The sequence below is a fragment of the Diadema antillarum genome, unplaced genomic scaffold, assembly GCF_040938485.1.
Source record: "Diadema antillarum isolate AM-2024a unplaced genomic scaffold, OU_Dant_1.0 seq00001698_RagTag, whole genome shotgun sequence".
Classification (NCBI taxonomy): Eukaryota; Metazoa; Echinodermata; class Echinoidea; order Diadematoida; family Diadematidae; genus Diadema; species Diadema antillarum.
Window position 1 is genome coordinate 775,134 of NW_027272389.1, and position 24,573 is coordinate 799,706.

A 24,573-nucleotide genomic window follows, 5' to 3' on the forward strand; every position below is an offset into this window, starting at 1 on the left:
GCTGTTCTTAAAGTTACGAACAACTTACTAGTGACTGGTGATCAGTTGTGATGTCCTATACTTATCAGAATTTCAATTCAGCACAAGAACTGATCACCAGTTGCTCATAAGTCATTCGTAATCTTAAGAACAGCTTTATGAAACGCCCCCAAGTTCAAAGTGGGGGAAAATAGCAAAGACACATAAAACTCTATATAGATTTTGCTTGGACACAAAACGAAGTATTTAAACAAGCTGCCTGGCTTTAAATACCCCTATGATATGTTTACCACACCCCTTCTCATCCTTTTCCCAACCCCTCATCTGTGGATTGAAGTGAAATGAGTTGATTTAACAGAATATCAACACGGATGAAACACATAATCATGCAGCATTTTTATGTAAAATTACCCTTCGGGATTTTACCAGGCCTTTTTTTCTTCCTATCAAAAACTATATGACACATCTCAATGGGGATATATGTGAAATTTATATTTGAGTACGAGATGCCTGGAGGTAGACCGTCTTTTAAATGAATGAATCACCAAATTTTATGAATATTTGCATACCAGTAGCAGGGGTTGTGGGACCCTTACAGTTAAAAGCTGGCAACTGACCCAAAAGTTAGGATATAATGGCAATGAGCAGACTCCTCTCTCACTGAACTATTAAAAATGTTCAGCATTTATGTCTGCGGGTAATGGTAATGGCTAGCACCAATGGGTATATTCTTTTGTTTCATTACAAGCTCAGGCTCGACATCTGGAAAAAACATTATCCCGAGATATCTAGAAGTTTTCATTCCTTTTATGGACCACTATTGGTGACAGAAATCTGTTGGCAAAAATTGTGAGTCCTGTTCACATTACTAGTAGTTCTCATGCTTTGACTGGCTTTCTTTCAGTTTCATGTTCTTTCAATCAAAAAGAAAAATTCCCAAGCAAAGACAGAATCACTATGGAAACAAATCTACTCCACTGTCGGTTATGTTGCTACTGTACTTCCTTTTTCGTAACTGTACATCTGCAGTCTACACTATAGAACTGCAATTACTGTAATCACTCATTACACAAAACAGGAATTTTGCATACAATCTGTACATTAGTATTCTTACATACATTCTTACATTCTTACATTGTAAGTTGTATAGCTAACATACATTGTATGAGATTCACAGATCACTGCATATATAATACAATATGTAACTCCATACCAAGCGCACTGATGCAATTTTGTAAATCTTCTTCTGCTTAGTTTTGTCCTTTTTTTTTCAGTAAAGCTGCCAGACATAATGGATGTGAAATACACAATAAACAGTCAGGCATGCAGTTTGATGCTTCACGCCCAAATAGTTTATCTGCTTCACAGAGAAATTTCTTTCACACTTGAAGTACTGCCAATGACAACACACGTCTGCAGTAACTCAGTATATCCACCCCCAGTCTTTGAGTGCAGGATATCTGCTATGCCGTGTAACTTGTGATTACGCTTATTAAATGCTTTCTCATGAATCATGTAAAGCAGAACATTTTCTCAACATCACTGACATTTTACAGCGAGTGAAGTGTGGACTAATGGATGATGTTGATGCAAATATCTACCATACTGCAATGCAGTATGTATTGAATACAAGCATGTTACCAGTACCTGAAATCCACATATTGTATGGCAAGTCACTTTACTACTGATAAAATGTCTGAAGTCCCACACGTTTTTAACCATGCTCCTCCTGAAGACTTGAATAACTATACATTGTATGTATGAGAGAGAGAGTGTGTGTGTGTGAGTGTGAGTGAGTGCATGCTTGTGTCTCTGTGTATGTTCATATTCAATGCTTGAGAAATGGCAGATCTTAGACTATTCATGGACACTCTATGCACACTTTTATCCGGTACCTGCAAAAATACTCAAAGTCAGTTCAAAGCAAAGCTCCCAAAATCATCAATTTGCATTGCCTCAAGATCAGTGTCATGGTATGGTGACCTCCTTTTCTCCATCATGACCATGGACGACTGCCTTTAAACATGTGACTCATGCTGATTTTATTGTCTTTCTTCCATTTCTTTCATGGGCATTCCCCAAATACAGATCGCAAAAGTCATTATCAGCAGCCATGCAAATGTCTGTCTCTTCTTTCCAAATTTGTCCCATTCCATTGCAAGTAGAAGAGAGGGTGATGCCTTGTTCAAAGATTATTACAGGGAATGAGACAAATTGCGATACACGGGTCTGAAATCACACCCACCAAATCTTGCACATTCAATGGATAGGGTAATGCAGCCAGAAGACATCTGCAGCAACATGTGTAATCAAAAGATTATCACAACCAATGGGTTGGATGGAACAACAAAAGGTCTGAACAGACTCTGTATTTTAAGAATATCAGAGCCAATGGGTGTAATGTAGCCGCAGAAGGTCTGAAAGACACTTCTCTCCAGCCAGTAGACTAAACATGGCAACAGGAAATCTATAAGAGTAACTTGTCAACACTAACAGCGTCAATGGGTAGAAAACGTCAACATCTGCAAAGACTATCGCATCGAATACTTTACGGCCAATAGAGGCAATTATCAAGACTATCACAGCCTATGGGTGGAACGTGGCTCAAGAAAAAAGGTCTGGGGTGACAGTTGTCAAGATTATCAAAGCCAATCAGAGGAACAGGGGAAGCAAGAAATATAAAGAGACAAAAGTATAAGACTATCATACTTGTCGATACCAACAAAGTCAATGTGCGTAGAATCGGACAAGAGGTCTGAACAGACATGCATAGAGACTACTGCAGATAGCAGGAGGAATGGAGGTGGCAGCAAGGGGTCTGAGGAGACAATTGTCAAGACTACCACAGCCGATGGGAGGAATGATGAATCAACACAGGGACATGAGGGTGATGATCCATCTTCTTGGAGGTAGGAGATGACTAATGTCCCCCTGCCGAATCAGAACCCAGTGGCTTGCTGGAGGGGGGATCCCTGCACCACTGCACTTCCTGAATTGAAGGAGGCGCAACACTGGGATGCAGCACACTCTCCCACATTGGCTTTCAGGCTACACTCTGGTGGCTACGACATGATGAACTGTCTTTCCCTCTGCAAAAATCAGCAATTCCTCCTTTATCATATAATACATGGTCCCCTAGTATAGACATACTGATGACTATTAAACACTTACAGAAAACAACTGAAAAATAAACCGAGTAATTATACTATTCAAACTGGATAATCTAATAAATTTTTGATGCATTTCCGCTTCTGACAGTGCTGGATGCAAACATGTACAATGTAAACCACAAACAGCATGCATACGTGTAGAAAGAGTGATTATTCTACAGATATTCAGCCAAGAGAGAGAGAGAGAGAGAGAGAGAGGAAAAAAAAGCAGCCAGATGTCTAAATTTACCATCCTCTGCAAAATGGGAATGTAGTCTTCTGACTTCACACTATCATTATGAAGTTATTACCTCATAATGTAAAGCATAATTTAATAGAATGGATGCTGGAAAGCCTGAAACCACCCCATTCCCCCCTCCCCCCCCCCCCCCCCCATCCCCACCCCACCCCCAAAGAAATTGTCATGTTCTACAGTACGCATGGTGAATGATTCGTACCCATCCTCTTTGCAATGGTAAAAGTTGTTGTTACAAATCTACCTCATTGTATTTTCCACAATCTGGCATCCATGCTATGCAGCAATGTGTCATATTCCTGTTTATACACCTACATACTGTACCTACACAATATTCTTCCAGGTTATCAAGGTGTATAACGCACAGACTACATCCAATATGCATGACCCTGCTATTGATAGTATTGCTAAATATACATGTGTGCACAAATGTGAAACTTGATCCAAAAATAAGGGGGAGGGGTGGAGAAGCAGTTTATCTATTGCATGACAAAGGCAATAAGCAAAGATCTGTGACATTAGAACAGAATATCTTCATGAAACCTGTGGTTTTTACAACTTGCAAAATCACATTGGTGGGAATTCCTACATTCAAGCCTATAAAGGTCAAAAATATAAAATCACAGTGGTTTGGATTCCCATATTCAAGCATATAAAGGTGCATAAAAACAACAAGTAAATAACTTGTCACTGCTACTCAGTGGGGTGAGGAAGAGCAATATGCAAGATTCAGGGATTTTTTTAGATTAATTCTGTGAATAAATTTAACAAGGCATGACACCGAATAACCACCATTCTCTATTACCCCCCCCCCCCCCGACAATATTTCACAGGACACATTGACTGTTACATACCATGTACTTATTCATTTTGTATCTACCATACAACTTCAAAGATGTACAACTGTAACATATCAATTTCTTGCACACTTATCCTCACCCAACGCTTGCGCACGGTAAAACACATCATACAATGAACCGATGGCGGCTCATTGGGTACGCGAAAACAACAAGCCTACAATTATTTCACATAATATGTGCAATTAGCAGACATTGCTAATCTCTCTACTCTGTGGTTATTCGTGTCTTCATCAGCTTACTTCCTGCTTGGCACTGTGGATATAGGCTCCAACGCAGATACTTGGCAGCAAGTTCAAACAATGGCAGTGTATATACCACATGCACGTATTGGTGTAGAGTCCCAGACCGCCCAGACCGCCCTGCATGAATCCTCATGGGAGGTTCAAACATGGTCTCCGCACTAAATTTAGACCACGAATTTACCTGTCAGTAACACTGGCCTGTTTGTTAGCCCATATTCACAACAGGTTCACATCTAAATCGGAGTCTGAATGAAGAATAAAGACTGTGAGTTATAATGAAACTAATGTAAAGATAGATAGATGGACAGATAAATAGATAGAAAAGAGAGAGACAATATAGGGGGAGATCAAGATATAAGAGAGAGAGATTACCAGTGAAATCCAGCCAAGGATATTTGACTCACCTCTTCAATATTCCTGATCCAATTCCTGATGTTGTCGAATGACTTCTGATTTGTGATGTCATATACCAGCATGATGCCCTTCAGAAACAAACATACAACATACATGATACGAAAAAAAAAAAAATCAGATGACCCCCAAAGAAAGTACAAACTAAACAGGATATATGACCATTCCTAGAGGTAAGAAATGTATACCACAATAATGCTTTCTGCAGCCATTTACAGCATGACCCAGCACATACCAACACAATGTCTACTAAATATACGCAATGTTGATACACAATGTTGATACACTACATAGCATTCAGCTTTGTACCAGGAACAATGAATGAATCAACTTTTAGTGTAGCATTTTTTTTTTCTCAAAATGAAATGTTTATTATTGTAGCCACTTAACTTTTATAAGGCTAAAATTCTTTCTTGATACACAGGCACTGAAAGACATGGGTACCAAGTTGGTAAACCAAAGAGATCAACAACACAAAACCAGTAGGCTAGGTAAAGACGAGTTCCCTTGTTGTGTTTTGACAACTTATGAAATATCTACACTGGGCCAGTCGTAACATGTACACATGTTTATTCTGAAAACTGTGAAAGATAACAATTTTACACAAAAAGACAAAGAAAAAAAAAAGAAAAGGAAGAAAGAGCATTTAAGTTTGCTGTTTGAATGCTCAAATACCTTCTTGCCTCAAATCTTGGGCATTTTCTTAACTTTTGCATTTATTTCTTACCAAACTCCAAAAGGTAATTTAGTTATCCAGAAAGCAAGCACACACATATAATCACAAGGACAGGACATTATAATTTTTATGATAATAAAATTGATATCACATGATACATTATTTTTTATTCCATCCTCTGTCAATGACCTTTGAAAGACTCTCCCCCAAAAATGAGGGGGGGGGGGGGTTGGGAAGATCTCTACCTAAAAGTAAGAATTTTAACCTTCTCCATGATCACTTCACAATCAAGATCCATTCGTTCTTTTCTCAATTTGTTATGTCGACTCATATTACCACATAATATGAAGCAATTTATAAGGAATGAGATGGACCCTGTCAATATTTTCAGCTCTCTCACCATGGCTCCCCTGTAGTACGCCGTTGTGATCGTGCGGAATCGTTCCTGACCAGCTGTGTCCCTGATGACATGAAAGAAAGAAAAAAAAATGTTCATACATTTGTCCAAATAATATTCACACTGTAGAAAAAAAAAAAATCCTTGGTACAATCTGTAGATACTCCACAAAAACATTCATGGTGCAGAAGTTCCACAGAAGTGTCGTAGGTAGATTTAAAGGGTGAGTACAGTTTTGGTCAAGGTGAGGATTTAGCTTTTAACGTTTTGCGAGATATTCAGAAACCACTCTACGAGATGTCAAAGAGCATGCAATTCCAAGGGGTATCAAAAGTTTATTTGATGAAAATCCGTTTTGAAATGGACGAGATATCCAAAAACAAGGTGAAACAAAGAGATCCTAATAAAAGGCATGGTATGTAGTCTTATATTATTATCACTTTTTTGGATATCTCAGCCATTTGAAAACCAATTTTCATCAAATAAACGTTGAATCCTTCTTAAAAATACATGCTCTTTCATATTTCTTCCAGGTCTCACATTATCTCACTAAGGAATGTTCAAAACATGAATCCCCACCTCAACCAGTACTGTACAGCCCCTTTAAAGTTGATAGCACTATATCTGCACACATTCTCACTTTCTATCAAATTTTGCCCATAGACATCTGCACTTAAATAGACTATGTATGATAGGTGTGAAATAATACACACACACAATACACCTGCCAATGACAGTGTTAGTTTTATTCTCTATTTGATATGTCCAGGCACCCTCCAGTACATACATTCATCCCTTTAATATGATAGACAGAACTTCTTCTTTTTTTATTACATAATTGTACAGTCACCTTTCGTCTGTCATCATACTACATCATTTTGTAGTGACCTTTCTCTTTCACCTTCCATATTCTGCTTCAACAGTAATGTGTCTTTCAACAAATTTTTGGGAGATAATCTACTAAGAGTCTACTCGGAAAAGGTCTAAAGGCCTGGCTTCTATGCAAACACTATATATTGTACAGAGCAGACTTTGGTCTGCATATGATCTTTGACTACCATTCCTTGGCAATGTTTGCAATTTAATACAGACAATGATACCCAACCAGTACCTTTCTATATCTGTGGAAATGTCAAATTGATATTAGTCTGAAGGCGCTACAATAAACAAATATTTCAGCTTGCTCATGATGTAGCCAAATAAAGTGAAATAAGGAAAAATGCAATGAAATTCAAGTGACTGTTAAGTGACTGGTGCACTTGAATCATAGGATTTGGATTTCTAAAAGCAAACGCTACATGGTGAATATTACATTGTGAAACAGTGCACTAGAGATAAACCTTTACGATACCCTTTGTTTGTAATCTGTGATGTCATCGACATGAGATACTTTGACTAAGTAATGCCGTTCATTGGCAGACCACTGATTCAAGAGTCAAAGTTCGAGTGACTTTTTTTTTTCAAACAGGAATCTTGAGTGGTTGTTGACGTTTGCTGCCAAACACAATGCATGCCCACATGCATATATGACATTGTATTCCAGAGTCAACAGCCACAGTTGACAAAGGGTACTCTACTGTAGTTGCAAACATACTGTTACATTGAGTGTACAGTAGTATACATGTGTAGAATGTACATCTGGCTTGACACATGGGGCAGTTTGGTGATCCACATCATGTGATTCATAACCATGTGATCAATAAACCTATTATGTTTTGATCAAATTTGCATATCAATGGCATATATCGAGAGAATGCAGATGAAATGCACCCTTTCTGCATAGTATTCAACATTTGCAGCTGTGGTGTCTCCACAGGAGGCTTTCAGATACGAGTGTACACGACATATTAATTACGACACCACTAGATTGCATAAGTCTTCATACTGCAAATCCATACAAAACATACAGACATGTACATGTGTGCATACAGTGTATATGCAAAAATATGTCAACATCTCATTGCTTTGGTCATAAAGTTATTTTCCCATCTTATTTGTACATGTATGCACAAATAATACATTTTTGAAACTGATAGAATATGAAGCGAAACAGTTCTCAAAATTCTTTTAAAAACAGTCATTAAAAAAGGTGTGTTTTCTCTTCAATGTTTGCTAATGTACTTTCAAAATATATTAGTGACAGAATTCCTACACAGTTCAGCATTATCCATGATTTCACACTGCTACAATCACTGAAGGTTTTTTGTTATTTTTCTTTTTCTGATTCACTTTTCAATTCCACAACATTCAGATTCACATGTAAGTATATTGGAGAAGAGTCATTCTGTGTGACCAAGCGTGTGATACCTCCTTGGTATGACTAAGCTACACAATCCAAACACAACTTTGTGATGAACGTCCTCACAAGACACTGACCTAGACCCCGTTTACAGTGAGCAAAAAGGCCGGGCTCGGCGGCGGCCGAGCCACGGCCGAGCTCAGCCTTTTCTCAGTGTAAACGCAAACTGGGCCAAAAGCGGTACCAAATTTAGTCTGGCTTCCAGACCCTCTGTCCATACTATTTCACTATTAAGGATATTAACGCCCTCAACGTCGAAAACTAGTATAGTTTGAGGTGGTTTTGTCCTGCAAAGGATTTTTCCTTCGGCAAAGGTGGCGACAAAGCGGAGTCCAGTTGGCAATTGGTCTGGAAATCAGACTATACCAAATTGCGTTTGTTTACAAGCAGAGCGCCACTACGACAAAATACTAAAAGGTTTGAATTAAAAGCCCTGGCTGAGCCCGGCAGTGTAAACGGACAAAATTGTGGGGCTCGGCCCCACAATTGAGGCCGGGCTCGGCCCAGCCCCGCACTGTAAACGGGGTCTTAGTACTTTGATTGTCCTCGGTGGTAAAGATACATGTGTGTGCGTGCGTTGCATGTTTGTGTGTGTGTGTGTATGGTGTGTTGAGTAATGTGTTTTGATACAGTGGACCCACGCGTAAAAATACTGAATCAAGCACAAGGCTTCAGCTTTTGATCATCACTTATCCCTTACATTTTCAATCTCAATATTGCTGTTGGCTAGACTTCATATCTTCCTCTCTTTTTTTTTTTTTTTTTTTTTTTTGGGGGGGGGGGGTTCAAATGTCGTTCTTTGAGGAGCAGGTTTTCCAAAACATCTGCTTCAATTTTTCCTGGAGATGTGTAATCCCCCTCAGCATCTGGCAATATCCTAGTGCCAATCTTAATCACCAAATAGGATACAAACTTTTAGGAAGCCTATACGGAGGAGGAGGAGGAGACCTGAAACATGTACAGATGAGCAGATGTTTCAATGGGGAAAAAAAGACAAAAATTAGTTAAATACACAAAAAAGTAGAAGACAGGGTTGACTCATTGAATTTTTGGTAAGTTCTTCAACTGTGTACTGCCGTGCACTTCAACAGTATCGGTTATAAATGCATGTTTATACTACGGACAAGCATCTGCTTAAGATTTTCAAGTCTTAGTCTATTGCAAGATATGTGACAGAGATGATAGCACTCTTTACTCATCTATATAAATGGTCACACGCAATATACACAGTGGGGCTACAAGGACCCAGCAGAAAATTACCCCGAGTACATGTAGCCAAGGAAAAAGAAATAGATAAAAAAATGATCGTACTCACCATATTTGTAATTTGATCTTCTTGCCATCTAATTCTATCGTCCTAATCTTGAAATCAATTCCTGCAGGGAAGGAAAGAGAGAGGGAAAGAAAAAAAAAATACATTCAAGGATAGCACTTGATACTTGGTAGACCTCATTAAATACTGGTAACATTGCCATGAAAGTAGATGAATACCACACAGAGACATGTCTAAGTTTGTTTGTTTGTTTGTTTGTTTTATTTCTGCCTCTACTTTAAATACAGACACATTAAAGACTCATGGCACATTTCATCTTGTGTATAACCTAAATTACTTTTTGAGCCTCATATCACAGGTACCTAGTACACATTTGTACTGTCACTGCAGATGTGGTCATTTTTCAGCATTTACACTGTAGTTTTGGAACAACTGGGATTTTCAGAGAATCATGTACAATGTAGCTAAACGTTCTGGGAAATACATGTACGTACACAGTACATCATGTTCAAAGATCTTTCATGCAACACCCCACACATATAATTCTAGATTACTTTGCTTGGTCATGGGAGACAGGCAATGTAGACACAGACATGCATGTTCATTTCCATTCAAGTTCAGTTCAAGTGTATATTTTGTTTTGTTTTTCTCCATCTCAACGTTAATATAGTCACAATGTGAATGAAAGTGAAGGAATATCAATATCAATTAGAGTGGAGTACAGTATACTTTTGTTGGGGATTGAAGAAGTAAGACATTTGGGTGATGAATGAAGTGGAGGATGGAGATAGGGGACCTACTGAAAAGCAAAGCTTGTAGATTTTCTGTTAATGTCACGCTGGTTTTTCTCTCTGAATGGTACACGTAGCTTCTTGGCAGTCATTATTTTTTCTTCATACTCATTTATTCATTCACTAATACATATTTTTGTCGGTAAGCTTAAATTCAGTCTCATGAACATGAAAACAAAAACTCACAAAAAATCACTGGAATCTTATCCTGAAGGCATATTGTATCACATACATGTGAATACACGTATACAATGTATAAAGAAGATGTGACAATGAGTTTATTGCGAGCAAGTTGCAGGAAAATAGCACTTTCAATTTTCTCTGAAAGGGTACCTTTGTATTTCTGTTGCACTTGACCCAAACATGCAAAAATATTGGGTGTGTGCACATGTGTGTACAGCGTACAATGTACAGCTGTATACAGTGTATGCACGTGTATATTACATGTAGGTGCATACAAGTGTGTGTGCATGCCTCCATATGTGTGTGTGTGTGTGTGTGTGTGTGTGGCATTGCTTGTCATATCAATCCCTCTACAATTTGTCACCAACATTAGATCAATACAGTTGAGTCACTCATAATCAGTTTGGTTTCACAACACCAACATTCATTCCTGGAACGGTATGATATCTATACAGTACTTGGTGTGAATGGAAGCTGCTCGTACTGATGGTGCAGCATTCATCCTGAATGAGCAGCATACAGATTACTGTATAAACTGTTATATTTGCGAGGGTTTAATTTTCACGAATTTCACCAATCACAGTTGGATCGCGAATTTAACAACACGCAAAAATGTTACCATGCGCTAGGGAAATAGTACATCTACTATCTTGTCGGTATCCATTTGTGAAAACAACATCTCCCAAAAATGTATGTGACCTTCTCATTGGTGAAAATACCTGTGGTGATAAGCACAATCAGGGTATGCAATCATGACTTTCTCACTTTAAAAAATTGTAACTTCTAAAAGAATGCACCAACTGACTTAAAAATTCACATGCAGCATGCTAAGACATCAGTAATCACATGTGGTAAGACAATAGCTAATTTCTTCTCATTTACTGTTAATTATTAAAGATTAATTACCAAAAAGTCCCCCAAAACCCACGTAATGCGTCAAAAAAAGCGTTTTACAACTTACGTAAAATCAAGATTTGAGGTCCATATTTTAAGTCTACCCCTATGTGTTTGGTATCAAATTAATGGATTTTTTCCTGGCATTGCTTGCATGCAATAAAAAACAGTGGTTCTTTCAGCTGGAGAAAGTTATGAGGTCTGAAGTCCCATCCTGGTAAGAGTGTAATGCTGGCTTATTTTTGTGACATTGTGACCTTTTAACCCATGCTGTACAGCTATACATGGAGAAACAGCTTATTTTTCTGCTTTTCCTGAAAGTACTGAAGACACACTACAATATGGTGCGCTGTTTGCCAATAAATGTTCCGCCAGTTTTGAGTTTTGAGCCATTTTCAAATGCTGAGTAAAATAAGTGCAGCCGTTTTTCAGTATTTTCAGTGGGGTATATCCTAATTTGACTACTTTAAAGAATCTTTTCCCCTTATTGAATATCCTTGTTTTTTTAACCATGAATTGTACAAATCTATTATGTGAAATTTGAGCAATAGGAACTTATTTTTTTATATTTTTACAAATTGCTGAGCATAAAAAAGTGCGATACACGCCCATGTTATACTGCATGAAGGTCATATGATAAGTGTTCAGTATTCATATTTCAATGCTTGTTCAATTTCTAAAGATATCATAAGCAAAAACATAGTATTTTGGCTTAATACAATGTATGTCATTGTTTGAGTGTCACAGCTTGGATATCAACTCAAGTCATCATAAATCTCACATTCATTCTTCTATCTGTGTCTACAAATATGAGAATTGATCCAAACACTGTGCGCACATTCAAGGTCAAACTGTACAGATAATTTTTTGATGAAAAATATAATATCTTCCAAAGTACCAGCCCAAATTTCATAAAAATTTGTAATAATGGCCACTATATGTCTGTTACCTATTCCTGAAAGTTTCGCCTCTTCACTCTTTAGCAAAAGTGAAATATGATAAAATATGTAAAAGTGGTTTTATTTGAATTCAAAATAATGCCTACAAAATTGATCATCCATTTCGAGAAGTAAAAATATGAAATTCATTCATATTTTGTGATATGTCATGGCTATGTGCTGGTGAATGAAAGGGATATTTATCAGGAATATCTAACAGCAATATCAGATGAAAAAAAAAATTCTCCTTTTTTTTAATGAATTTTTCCAATATATTAGTCATTTCAATGTAATTCGACACCCCTAACTTAAATGCTAATTTATGCGCAGTTTAATGCAAAATTTTGACTCTTTCTTTACATGAAATGAAAATTTGAACACTCAGCTAGTACAACAAACAACAAAAAAAGCATTTTCACCAAGTTTTTTCATTTTTGCCCTGTTACACAATTGCATACCCTGATTGTGCTATATATATTGACCAGGTACATGAATATAACAGCTTATAAAGTATTATGTTTATTATAATGTGGTCAAGAGAGGCTTCAGGAGCTGAATGCACATTTATCTGGGCTTTATGCATACCTCATCAATCTGGCCTCAATAGTCATAGCTTTGTGTGTGTGTGTGTGTGTGTGTGTGTGTGTGTGTGTGTGTGTGTCTCATGTGTGTGTGTGTGTCATGTCATCTTGTCATGAATTAATTTGTTATATTGTTTATATAGAAAAATAAAAGATTGACAAAAAAAAAAAAGAGACGGCAAGCGGGTTCACCAGATATGGAGTTGGTTGGGGTGGGGGTGGGGGGTGTCTTGATTCCTTTTGTTTGATGTGTTTGTTTCTTTTCCTTCTTTTACCAAAATGCTTTTTTTTTCATTCGTAATATTGACAATGTGGAATTTACATGCATGTTGCTATAATGAGATTTGTTTATGTTGTCATGAATTAATTTGCATACTGTTTTAACATGAAAAAGAGAGAAAAATAAAGGATTGATAAAAATAAAACAAAGTGTGCATGTGTTGGTTTGTTTGTTTGTTTGTTTGTTTGTTTGTTTGTTTGTTTTGTTGTTTTTTTTTGGGGGGGGGACTTTTTTTTACGGGGGAGGGGAATAGATGAGGTGATGACACATGATGGTAGAAAATTGACAGCCTGATTGAAATATTTCATACAAATGTCTATGACATACAATGTATCTATGACAGACAAATTCAGCTTATGATAATGATGGATGTAGTGGGGCTACTTCTAGAACAAAAACAAAAAAATATTTAAAAATCAAAGAAATTGTGTCATAAACTGCATTTCTATTTGATACACTTGTAACACAAAGTGCATCACAACTCTGTAGAACCTTGAAATGGATTTATAACTGGGTCATTGTATCCAAAGATCCATCTACGAGGCAGCTCGCTATGATAAACATGCAAGTGATTTCACTATACATATCCTATACTTGTACCAAGCCAGTGGACATATGGTGCATGAATATGGACAGCACAGGCATCCATAGGGCCGATATGCTTGACATGACATGATGACCAAAAAGTACCTTGACTACTCTTCCCTTTCCCCCTCCCCCCCCTTCCCCCTCCCCCCAGGGGAAGGGGGGGTGTAGAATAATTGCAACACCACATCAGAGATGTAGAATCAACAGCCACTCATAAGCTATTGCTCCAAAATATGGTTCCGGTAACTGAACAGTCCAGGGCCCTGTTGCATAAAACCCTTACCGCTGGACTTACCGCTCCTTTCTAGCGGTGAGTCTTCAAATCAGCGGTAAATTTTATCATCCTTGATGCTGATTGGCTGTGACGCCTAATTTTGACGGTAGTTACCATTGAAATTCAATGGTAAGTTTTATGCAACGGGCCACAGATTAAGCAAGGAAATCACAAATGTGCCAGATCTCTTCAAAACAGTGACTCAGTGACTCCACATATTGTAATTTTGCAAGCCTTGAAAGCATCAAAGTATTTCACAATATACATGTAATTGCAAAAGGACTGATTGCGTCATAATATGCACTAATCTGCAATACCAAAATGGCACATGCTCAAAACTATTTTATCACTTTTAATAGTTTACTATTAACATCACTATTACTACCACCCCATAATTGCCAGTCATATTAACAGTAGATGTGTTTATAAAGTACATACTTTGTAGAAATAGCAGGTACAAGTTGTAGTAGTAGTAGCAGTACAATGTGGTAGTAAGTATTACTACTACTACTGCTACTATTAGTGGTACTAGTAGTAGTAATGTCATTATCATCATTATCAACAAAATACACTGTAATTACACTATATACTGTTATATTTTGCAATTGTAAAAAGTAGTATTTATGTAGTTATAGTAGTAGTAGTAGTAGTAGTAGTAGTAGTAGTACATGTAGTAGTAGTAGTAGCAGTGGTAGAAGGATTTGTTAAATCTGTCAGTGTTACAATTTGTATGTACAGTGTACTTTGTTATTGCTGTTGTGACATTATCTATATCAATACCGACATAATTGTTATCTGTACCTATTTTGTCACACTGAGATATTTTACCCCTTTTCTCACATACCTTGGATCATACACTTTGTACTTCCTTAAAAAAAAAACACAGTAAGCTTCACATGTACCGGTCCTCATTTTTACAAACCTGTGCCACATACAATGTTGTCTATTATACACTGCTCTAATCAGGGCACCATTTTACGAAAGTTGTCAGCTCTGACAAGTTGTCGGTCTCTGACAATTTCAGTAAAATCCTTGGTTTTGATTGGCTGAGAGCTCTGGTCACTAAGTGTTACTATGGTGATTGTCAGAAACTGACAACTTGTCTGGGCTTACAAGTTTCATGAAACTGTACCCTGAGCTCTACAATTCTTGGTGGTGAACACAACATAAATTTTTAAAGAATCTGGCTACAACTTGTTTTATGCGGCTGACAATGCAAATATACATGGTACATGTCTTTATTTCATTTAGGAAAGCAATATTTGTACGAAATTGCACACTTTCCTCCAGGAATGACTCCTTCATTGTTTCTAAGCATACAGGATAGTTTGACTGTATGCAATATTTGAGAACAAGGCAATCGCCAAATTGTGTCTCGCCCATTCGCGTACAAGGAATTAATATTTTTTATAACTCCAAGAAATTGACCTGCTTATGATCTTTGACCTTGTGGTGACCTTCAACACCCAAAGGGACATTTACCATCCAAGTTTGGTCACAAACGGACGAAGGGATCAAAAGTAATGAGCCATTTATAATCGAAACGCGCCATAAAAACTTAACATTAGGCCCTAAAAATTTGTTGACCCCTTTCTGTGACCTTTGACCTTGTGATGACCTTTAACTCCCCAAGGGACATCTACCGTCCAAGTTTGGTCACAAACGGAGATAGGGATCAAAAATTATGAGCCACAATCAAAACGCACCCTAAAAATATAACATTGGGCCCTTAAAGTTTGTTGACCTCTGTCTGTGACCTTTGACCTTGTGACGACCTTCACCTCCCCAAGGGACATCTTCCATCCAAGTTTGATCAAAACGGACAAAGGGATCAAAAGTTATGAGCCATAAACGAAATGCGCCCTAAAAACTTAACATTGGGCCTAAAAGTTCATTGACCCCTGTCTGTAACCTTTGACCTTGTGGTTACCTTCAATTTCCCAAGAGACATCTACCATCACCCAAGTTTGATTGCCATTGTAGCAACATGTGCGGAGTTACGTGTGATAAGAGAGTCTTGCAAGTAAACTTTAACGTATGACCTCAAATGACCTTATCATGTGACCTCTCACGGCACTATAACATGAAGGTACCCCCAGTGCATCCATCACCCAAGTTTGATTGCCATTGTAGCAACATTAACGTATGACCTCAAATGACCTTTGACCTTATCCTGTGACCTCCAACGGCACCATAACATGAAGGTACAGCTGTACCCCCAGTGCATCTATGACCCAAGTTAGGTTGTAATCTAAGCAACTTATGTGAGGTTATTTGTCAAAAGAGAGTCTTGCAGGTAAACTTTAACATAGAAAAGAGAGTCTTGCACATACTCTTTAATATATGACCTCAAATGTGACAGACGACGGACGGACGACGGACGGACGCCATTTGGATCCCTTAGTCTCGCCGTCACCTCCGGTGGGCGAGACAAAAACTCTACCTGGTGAGACCTACAAATACGTACATGTACATGTCATGTACAGTACAGGATCTCCTTGTACGGATTGTAAATGTAAAGAGCAAATACAAGTTATCAGTCCAAGATTAAAATTCAAATGCAGGTTCATACAGCTCGTTAAGGAGTTCCTAAAGCTTATCACTGGTCAAACATTGCAAGGAATGCAATTAAGGCCATTCTTCAACATTTAGCACTGCCCTCCTAAAATGGTATCAATGGGTCAAGCATACACTGCACTTGTCCAATTTAATCATCTTAAAACAAATTCAAAGATCTACACAAGACACTGCAATCTAAAGATCATAGATTTTAGGGTAGTAAGCAAGCTGAACAAAATTACTTGGTGAAAAATTTGGTAAGAAATATGGTGTAAAGTTGACCTTCCTCACACTATATTGTATGTCATTCATTTCAGGAAGGAGAGTGCAGTTTTCAGTGACAGTCACCATGGTGACAGTAACATATTTTGGAGGGCAATACAGTACTAGTATATTATGTGAAATACGGTAGTAGTATATGGTGATCTTTTACGCACTACATGTGTATGTCACTCATTACTGGAAGGGGAATAATATGTTTTGGAGGGCAAAATATACATTACACACTGTTATACATTGTATTTCCAAATTATATCAATTTGAGTTGAGCGAGGCAGAATGAGTAGGGTGAGTCAGCTCATCAGAAGGAAACTGGGACACTGTCACTGTCGATTCAAGTGAGGACACTTCTTGGTGCCCAAGGGGAAAGAGAAAAGCGTTGAGCTCGATTGCATAATATCTCACACATGACCAACTACGAGGGAGGAAGGGCAGTGACAGGCCGATGAGTTGCCCATAACTCATCTCTCCCCTACTGCCGCATTTCGCAGGGACATCACTGGCACATAACTGGCGGTTGAGAATAGCATTATGACCTCGCATACCCTCTCTCTCTCTCTCTCTTCCTCATTTTGGCTGCTGAGTCATACAAACTTCTATTTACTCACAAACTGAGTACATGCATACACTGTAGTCCACGCTGGTGGCACGCCATGCTAGCAGGCTAATTAAGCCTCTGGCTACCAAACTGCCTGTGGTGATATCACCCCTCTCAAACAATCCGATACTGTGAACGCACACATTTTCACTGTGCATTAATTTTTGCGCATTTCATGCTACTTTTGGCTTTTAATAACAATTTTCTCTGCACATTTTGAATGGGTTAATAATCGTGAAGCATATAATTCAAGATCACGTGAATATGTCTTTGAGCCCCTAAGCGTGAAAAATTAATCACGCAAAAATATGGACATTTACAGTGAGTGCCCACAGCCTCCTAACAGTATGTGTGTATACAGTGTACGTATGTGTACACTGTATGTGTGTGTGTGTTGTGTTTGTGTGTGTGTGTGGGGGGGGGGGGGTGATATATCCAATATACAATGTATATCTGTACATTGTATGTTTCTTTCCTTCATATATCATTCCACCCTGCAAGTTTATCTCTCCATAAACACACGATTTGTTTACTCCTAAACATATAGCTGTGTACTATAAACTTCCCTCAGTGAATACCAGCAGTGGTTTGTTTGTGCAAAGAAAATATTATACACTTATCTTTGCATTCTGCATTCCTACACATGAAACAAAACTAGCATGCAACGTAGTTTTGCACGAGTGCAGGTGGAAGTACGAACTTCAGATCATCTTTAAAAAGGGGGGGGGGGTGGCACATCTTCACTATTCATTTCACAGTACAACTGGGAAAAGGGACAACTACCCAGTAGTTGTCCTTTGGTACAGGTTCAAACAATGACACTAATTTAGACCAGCACTTGACAATACTATGCTATCATATATCCCCCTCCCCCCACCCCCCTCCATTTTCACCCCAAATATAGGGCAAAAATGATATAAAAATAATTTTGCAGTCAGTTTGTGTAATTCAGTATCGGATAGTTGGTTTTCGCACTGCAATGCACAATGCACAAGGTGATTTCTACAGTCAAACACAATATTGCCTGCCATTTTGGTTGCTAAATTTACTGCAGTTGTTACTACCTCAGCTATTTTTTTTTAAATATATAGATCAGCACAGTTCATATCAAACTACATTTTGTAGCTAAAGTTTTTTTAACATAGATGAAATGTAAAATCTATGAATTCTTGAACATGAGGACTGGCCAAACTGTAAAAGCAAAATTTACAAAGTACATCATTGTACTGTGTACTCTGTGTTATGAGGGCTTAACTTTATAATTGCTCACCATTAGGCCACTAGTTTTGCTTGTCACAATATCACACATATGAACAGATTTCTTATTGTTACTCTCCAAGAGTTCTTTTTATATAAAAGATGTCTGCACTTAAAAATAAATATACAATCTTAAAAGGGATACAGAGATTCTGGAGAAAAAAAAAAAGAATCTTGAATTTTAAGGATAATCTCAAGCTTTAAATGCATTGACATGAAGTACATATTATAGCAATGTGCTCATGTGAGGTTGCATCCACTATTCACACATCACAGCATATGGTCTAGGCTTACCATTTCCTTAATTTTCCAGCTAATGAATGTCATTTGCAAATTGCTATGGGCAACAGCTTGTCTGGCACGACCCAAGACAACCTTGAACTTCTCTTGGCAGCGGGCAAAACGGTTGGGGCTGAACGATGCGCGGCGCACCATCCCACAGCATACACATGTTGGTAGAGCGCAATCATCGCACCCAGGTAGTGGGTTGTCGGACGTGGAAACTCATTGAGAATGCGAATTGAGTCACGGGTGGGGTGACTCGTGCTCATAGTGCTTTGAGGTTTGCCGATTATGATGCTGGCCTTGTAACGAAGCTGTTGGGCATGTCATGCCAAGTCCATGGACGAATAATTGATGATATTAGTATTAAAAGCAGTAGACTAAACTACATACACAATTGTAAGTACACTATCACCACAACACGCTGTTCAAATTATCAATGGGACAAACTTGGGATGTCTAAAATTAACATGCTTTTTTCCAAGTTAAAAATCCTTTCAAAATCTGTATCCTGACTTCTACAAGTGTACACGTCTTGTACTCATCTCCATTGTGTTGTCTAGAGATAAGGTGTAAAATAAACACCCTGTTATTAATCATACAAATCATATCTTCTGTCTCTACTGTACAGTTGATTGTACACACTGTATAAATGACAGATCATGCCATCTACAATACAGTACCTGTTCATGTAAGTGTAAGTTCCAATTTCTTTTCAATATTAATTACCAATAAACTTTGCCTTCAGGTACAAGAAGTAGATCAAAATTCATAATCACAACATTGATTCTGATATTGTGGTGATGACTATGATGATGATGATGACAATAATAATTGCTCATTACCACTATCAAAATTATCATTATTATCAACATTTTCTTCTTCATTATTTCTATTATCATTTATAATTACCATCGACATATCTATTAAACTCGCAAAAGATTACAGACCATTTAGATTTTAATTTTATCTCAAGTGCTGCTGTTAACTCCTTTTCCAAGGTATATTCTTGCAGTATTTTGACTATGTAAAAAGTAATGGTTACTGTGTGGATTCTTGGACGTACACTTGTAATGCTGTCTTTGAAGTCTTTTACTGCACTGCTACAGTACTTTGTAAAGAAAGTTTGTAGGGCTTTGCTTCATTCTTCCTGGGAATCACCACAAATCTTTATTCCAGAGCTGGTGATGTGCACTCTCATTGCATTGTTGAATTTTTATTCATTTCTACATGTACCTGCCCTACATTGTACCTTTGCAACTAGACACCTTCATTAATTGTAGCATCCGAAACAGGACATCTAGCAGACTATGTATTAATACAAACATCATGAGAAAACACACTCGAAAACTTGGCGCAGAGCATAGGTGTATTGTTACCATCACCATGTCGGAGTGTACAGTGCATGATTCTGATTGGTGATACTATTATATTTGCCAAGTTAGCTACTAATTTTGCACCTCATACTCATTTAATACATTCACACTGCATCAATTTGTGCAATCTAACACAGCATCATATGACATACAGTCATGTACAGTGTACAACTGCATGAATTCACTTGGCTTGTTTTTGTTTTTGTTTTTTCTAATTTGTGGGAGACTGCTTTCAAATTGAATGAAACTGACATACATGTACAAGTATGTAGACTCTTAGCAATCTCTCTGACTTTCAACACACAATGCTGTAAAATGGTGACTGACATTATAATAGACTGTTTAAATAAAAATCTACAAAGTAGTCATGTTATTTCATGTTTAATATGATAAGAAAAGTTAGTATCAAATACATCTAATCATATCCCTTTTCTTTAGATCTCATTCTTCTGGTGATCTTGAGACCACCAATTTACTTTCCTACATGAAATACACTGTACAGGTCCACAATTTTTAAACTGTGAGAGCTTCATAGAATTACCAAAGAAGACGAAACACAAAGCAAACAGACAAACACAACTATGTACTAGTACGTTCAAAGCAAAGTACTGGCAACGTATTTTCAGCTGATGACTAATTAGTGAAAATGAAGTCAAAGTTTCTCTATCTTGATTAGAGATCTCTGCCCCCTTTCCATTCCTGCACAGCACATTAGAGTGAACAGAAAAACACAAACAGCCAAATGATTTTTCAAGACTATATTGAATATTTGTAGATAAAAAGAAAGTACAGAGACAGTGTATGGAAGTCAACCTATGATTTTTATAATTTACAGAATATCAAACGCATCAAGTACATGATGGCAATAGAAAAACAGTAGCAACCTGCTATTCAAATCCTACAATTTGTAACTCAACTCCAGATAATGTTTATCTATTTATTTATTTATTCATTTATCATTTCATCTTTTTGTCTTTTTTTGTCTTTTTTTTTTTGCTGAAGTAGCCATGTCCATTGCTCATCTAGCTGAATTATTCTCTGCAATTATTACATAATCTACATACATGCACACAACTGCATGAATGTTTTGCTGTCCAATAGACATAATTAACACATGAAGTATATCAATGCAAAGTCTACCTGCTTTGGCTTTGGTTGCAAAACAGGTGGTAACAACAAGTTTTGACATGTTATGCATGCATAAATGACATGGCGATTGCAACATGAACAGTGTATAGGATTTTCCTTTTACTATCATGAGTCAGAGAACAAAGTCTTACACGTGGCCTGTTGGTTTTTGTTTGCTTGTTTGTTTGTTTGTTTTCTGATGACTGGGCATACAGCGACACACTGCCTCCCAATCTGCATTTCCCTTGTGATACAAGAAGCCAGAGTGTAATCCACCAAGTAATTATTGTTTTAGATTACCCCAGATGCAAGTTTTCATAATTAATCTTTTAGTTACTTGTCAGTCAGTCATCTTGGTACAATCGTGTACATGGTATTCTCAGCAGCAGTAAACCTATCTCTGAGTTATAGCCTACTGTACATGTAAATGGGGAATACCCCCATTGCTATTACAATTGCACAATACAATCTAAAAAAAAAAAGAACTACAAAAGGATGGCACGTTGACTATGCAATGTACATTGTACACTGTATGCACAGTCTGTGATGTACAAATTATTGTCAAGCCAAGGAGTGATTTCCTTTTTCAAAATTGGGCTCACAAATCACTACTTGTGAAAAGATTGGTTATAATTAACGCTGGAAGCTTTATCAAAGTAAAATGTCTATGCAGCTTGTAACATTTGTTTATCAATCAATTTTATTTGGGGAATAACCTAGGTGACCTCATCACTCATCCATCTCCAAGGGACTGAAAACAAACATACAAACACATGGACAAGATCACAAGAAATACTGTAACACAAGAAATGTATAACTAATGAGTCAATCCCTATCATTCCTCATATTTTCATCTCATGACACAATCGTCTCAAATTGAAATATTTGCAGAGGTTGAAAGCATCATTCATGCTCACATTGTAGACATACACTGTATTTACAGACACTCACAATATGCCAGAATCACAGAATTGGGGAGATCTGGGTCCCGTCTTGTATAAAGCCTTCAAATCGATCACAAGTCCTCAAATCAATCGCAACTTGCATTGCAGCACACACAAAAATTGGGATTGATTTCTATCACAAGTCTTTATAAGACAGGCCCCTGCCTGATGGGCTGTAGGACATTGGTTTTACATGTACACTTGTAGGTGAGAACACTGAGAGAACGTAGCACAATGTCTGCTCATAAAGGGGTGATTTGTGCATTTCTTTGAACTGTCCACTTTATTGTTCAGGGACAAAAAAATAAAATAAATAAATAAAGAGTATATCACATGTACCAGTATGGCACTAGGCCTTACACCTGAAAACTTGATGTTCGTTGTTATTGCACTTCAACAGAAGTAACAGAAGTAGAATAAATAAATAAATAAATAAATAAACAAATAAACAAATAGAAATAGAAATACTATTGGCAACACATCAGGTCCTGCCTGAGTCTGTGATGCTCAGTTACAATACCACCACTACACTATCACTGTACGTCTATCTACGCGTACCAATAATGTGCTGTAAAATTTATATTCTACAGACAGTGTATTATGTAACCACAGGATTTTCTCTAGATGGCACGGCTCTATGCCGTCTAGATTACAGGTGATACAAATTTTGAAGCTACAACAGGAGATTTCCCTACAAATTCTTATACAAACATGGCCACACCAGTGGTAGAATATGTTTTTTTTTTCAGATGTGGCCTGTTTGAGTCACCCATTCCCGAATCATTGGCATTGCGGTAAACTACATGCAGATCAAAAATAGACTCGAGTTTCGAGACCGACGAGTATGGGTTTTAAAAGAATCTATGTCAAATGTTTGACGGCCGTTTGACGTATCAAGATTGTTAGTCAATGACAACTTCATCGTCTCTTTTTTTCCCCCTTTCTTCGTTCAAAAAGCCATCAACTATCAAGGACAAGGTACGTGAACGACAGAGTCGCAGGATTCACCACCTGGTCATATCACTCACTACGTACACTACTCGCGTCTCGCCTCGCCGTGGCGCTGCTGCGTAACTTCAGGCAAAAGCAGCAGAAACACGCAGGCGGCAGGCAGTGCTTATGTGTGGGACAAGTTCCGATGAGTCGACAGACTCAAAGAGCACACCACTACAACACTCACCTATCGTTGAAATAAACGTCGAATTGAAAGCATCTTCTGAAAATCTGAATAGTACACACGTCTTCCCGACTCCTGAGTCACCTATTAACAGTAACTTGAAGAGAAAATCGTACGTTTTCGCCATTTTTCTTGTAATAGTCCCACTAAAACTCTTCGGCTACAGTACGGACTTGGAAACACCCTGGCTTCATTTGCATAAATTATAGGAGACCCTATGACGTCATCCTGCAGATAGGACACTTCCGGGTATTTCAAACTCTAGTGTAGGTGCTATTATGGTACGTCTGTCTGGTAAAGCTTGTTGTCTATAAAGACTATTTAGGATAGGAAATGTCAAATCTATACAGGAATATGTAATTTAGAGTGTTTTCCTTTCCGTTTTTAAAAGACTGCAATTTGAAGATGCCCGACCAGCAAAACTTATGCTAGGATTGCTCTGCGTCTGAAGCGAAGACCTGTATGTTCTGTGTTAGTAATTTTTATTGATTTATTATATGTAAAATAATTATATTATAAAGATAAAGGCGTAAATATTCATATTTGAATGACGCGCCTCAAATACAAAAACAACAACAACAACAGTATTTGTCACGGGCATAGCAAATCTTGCCCTTCACTTTGAATGTGATATACAAAATCACATTTCTATGCCTGGGCTCTAGTACGCCTTGAAATTTTAGAGTAAATTAAATTAGAGTCAGGCACTGTTAATCATTATAATCACGTCATTATAATCTCATGAAGCTATAACCAGAGACTATTGATACGACGAGTTAAGGGCTGAATTTCGTGTAGGAATATTCAAACGCTGCTATTATTGTGCTATTGAGCCTCGATGTTAAAGAAGTGACTTCGTAATGCTATAGGGACTACCAGGATTCATGATTCAGTATTTCTCA

General features: G+C 37.6%; 1 protein-coding gene across 1 annotated transcript in view; it reads right to left on the reverse strand.

The window, feature by feature from the left end:
• LOC139711748 (ras-related protein Rab-8A-like) overlaps positions 1-23,852 on the reverse strand; it is a 29,822-nt gene extending 5,970 nt beyond the window's left edge. Inside the window, exons 1-4 of the mRNA XM_071623603.1 lie at positions 23,675-23,852; positions 9,585-9,645; positions 5,974-6,034; positions 4,891-4,968 (exon numbers count right to left, since the gene is read on the reverse strand). Coding sequence (XP_071479704.1) covers positions 4,891-4,968; positions 5,974-6,034; positions 9,585-9,645; positions 23,675-23,798 — 324 coding nt within the window. The 5' untranslated portion in view covers positions 23,799-23,852. The remainder of the gene's footprint in view (positions 1-4,890; positions 4,969-5,973; positions 6,035-9,584; positions 9,646-23,674) is intronic.
• Between the last annotated feature and the right edge of the window lie 721 nt (positions 23,853-24,573).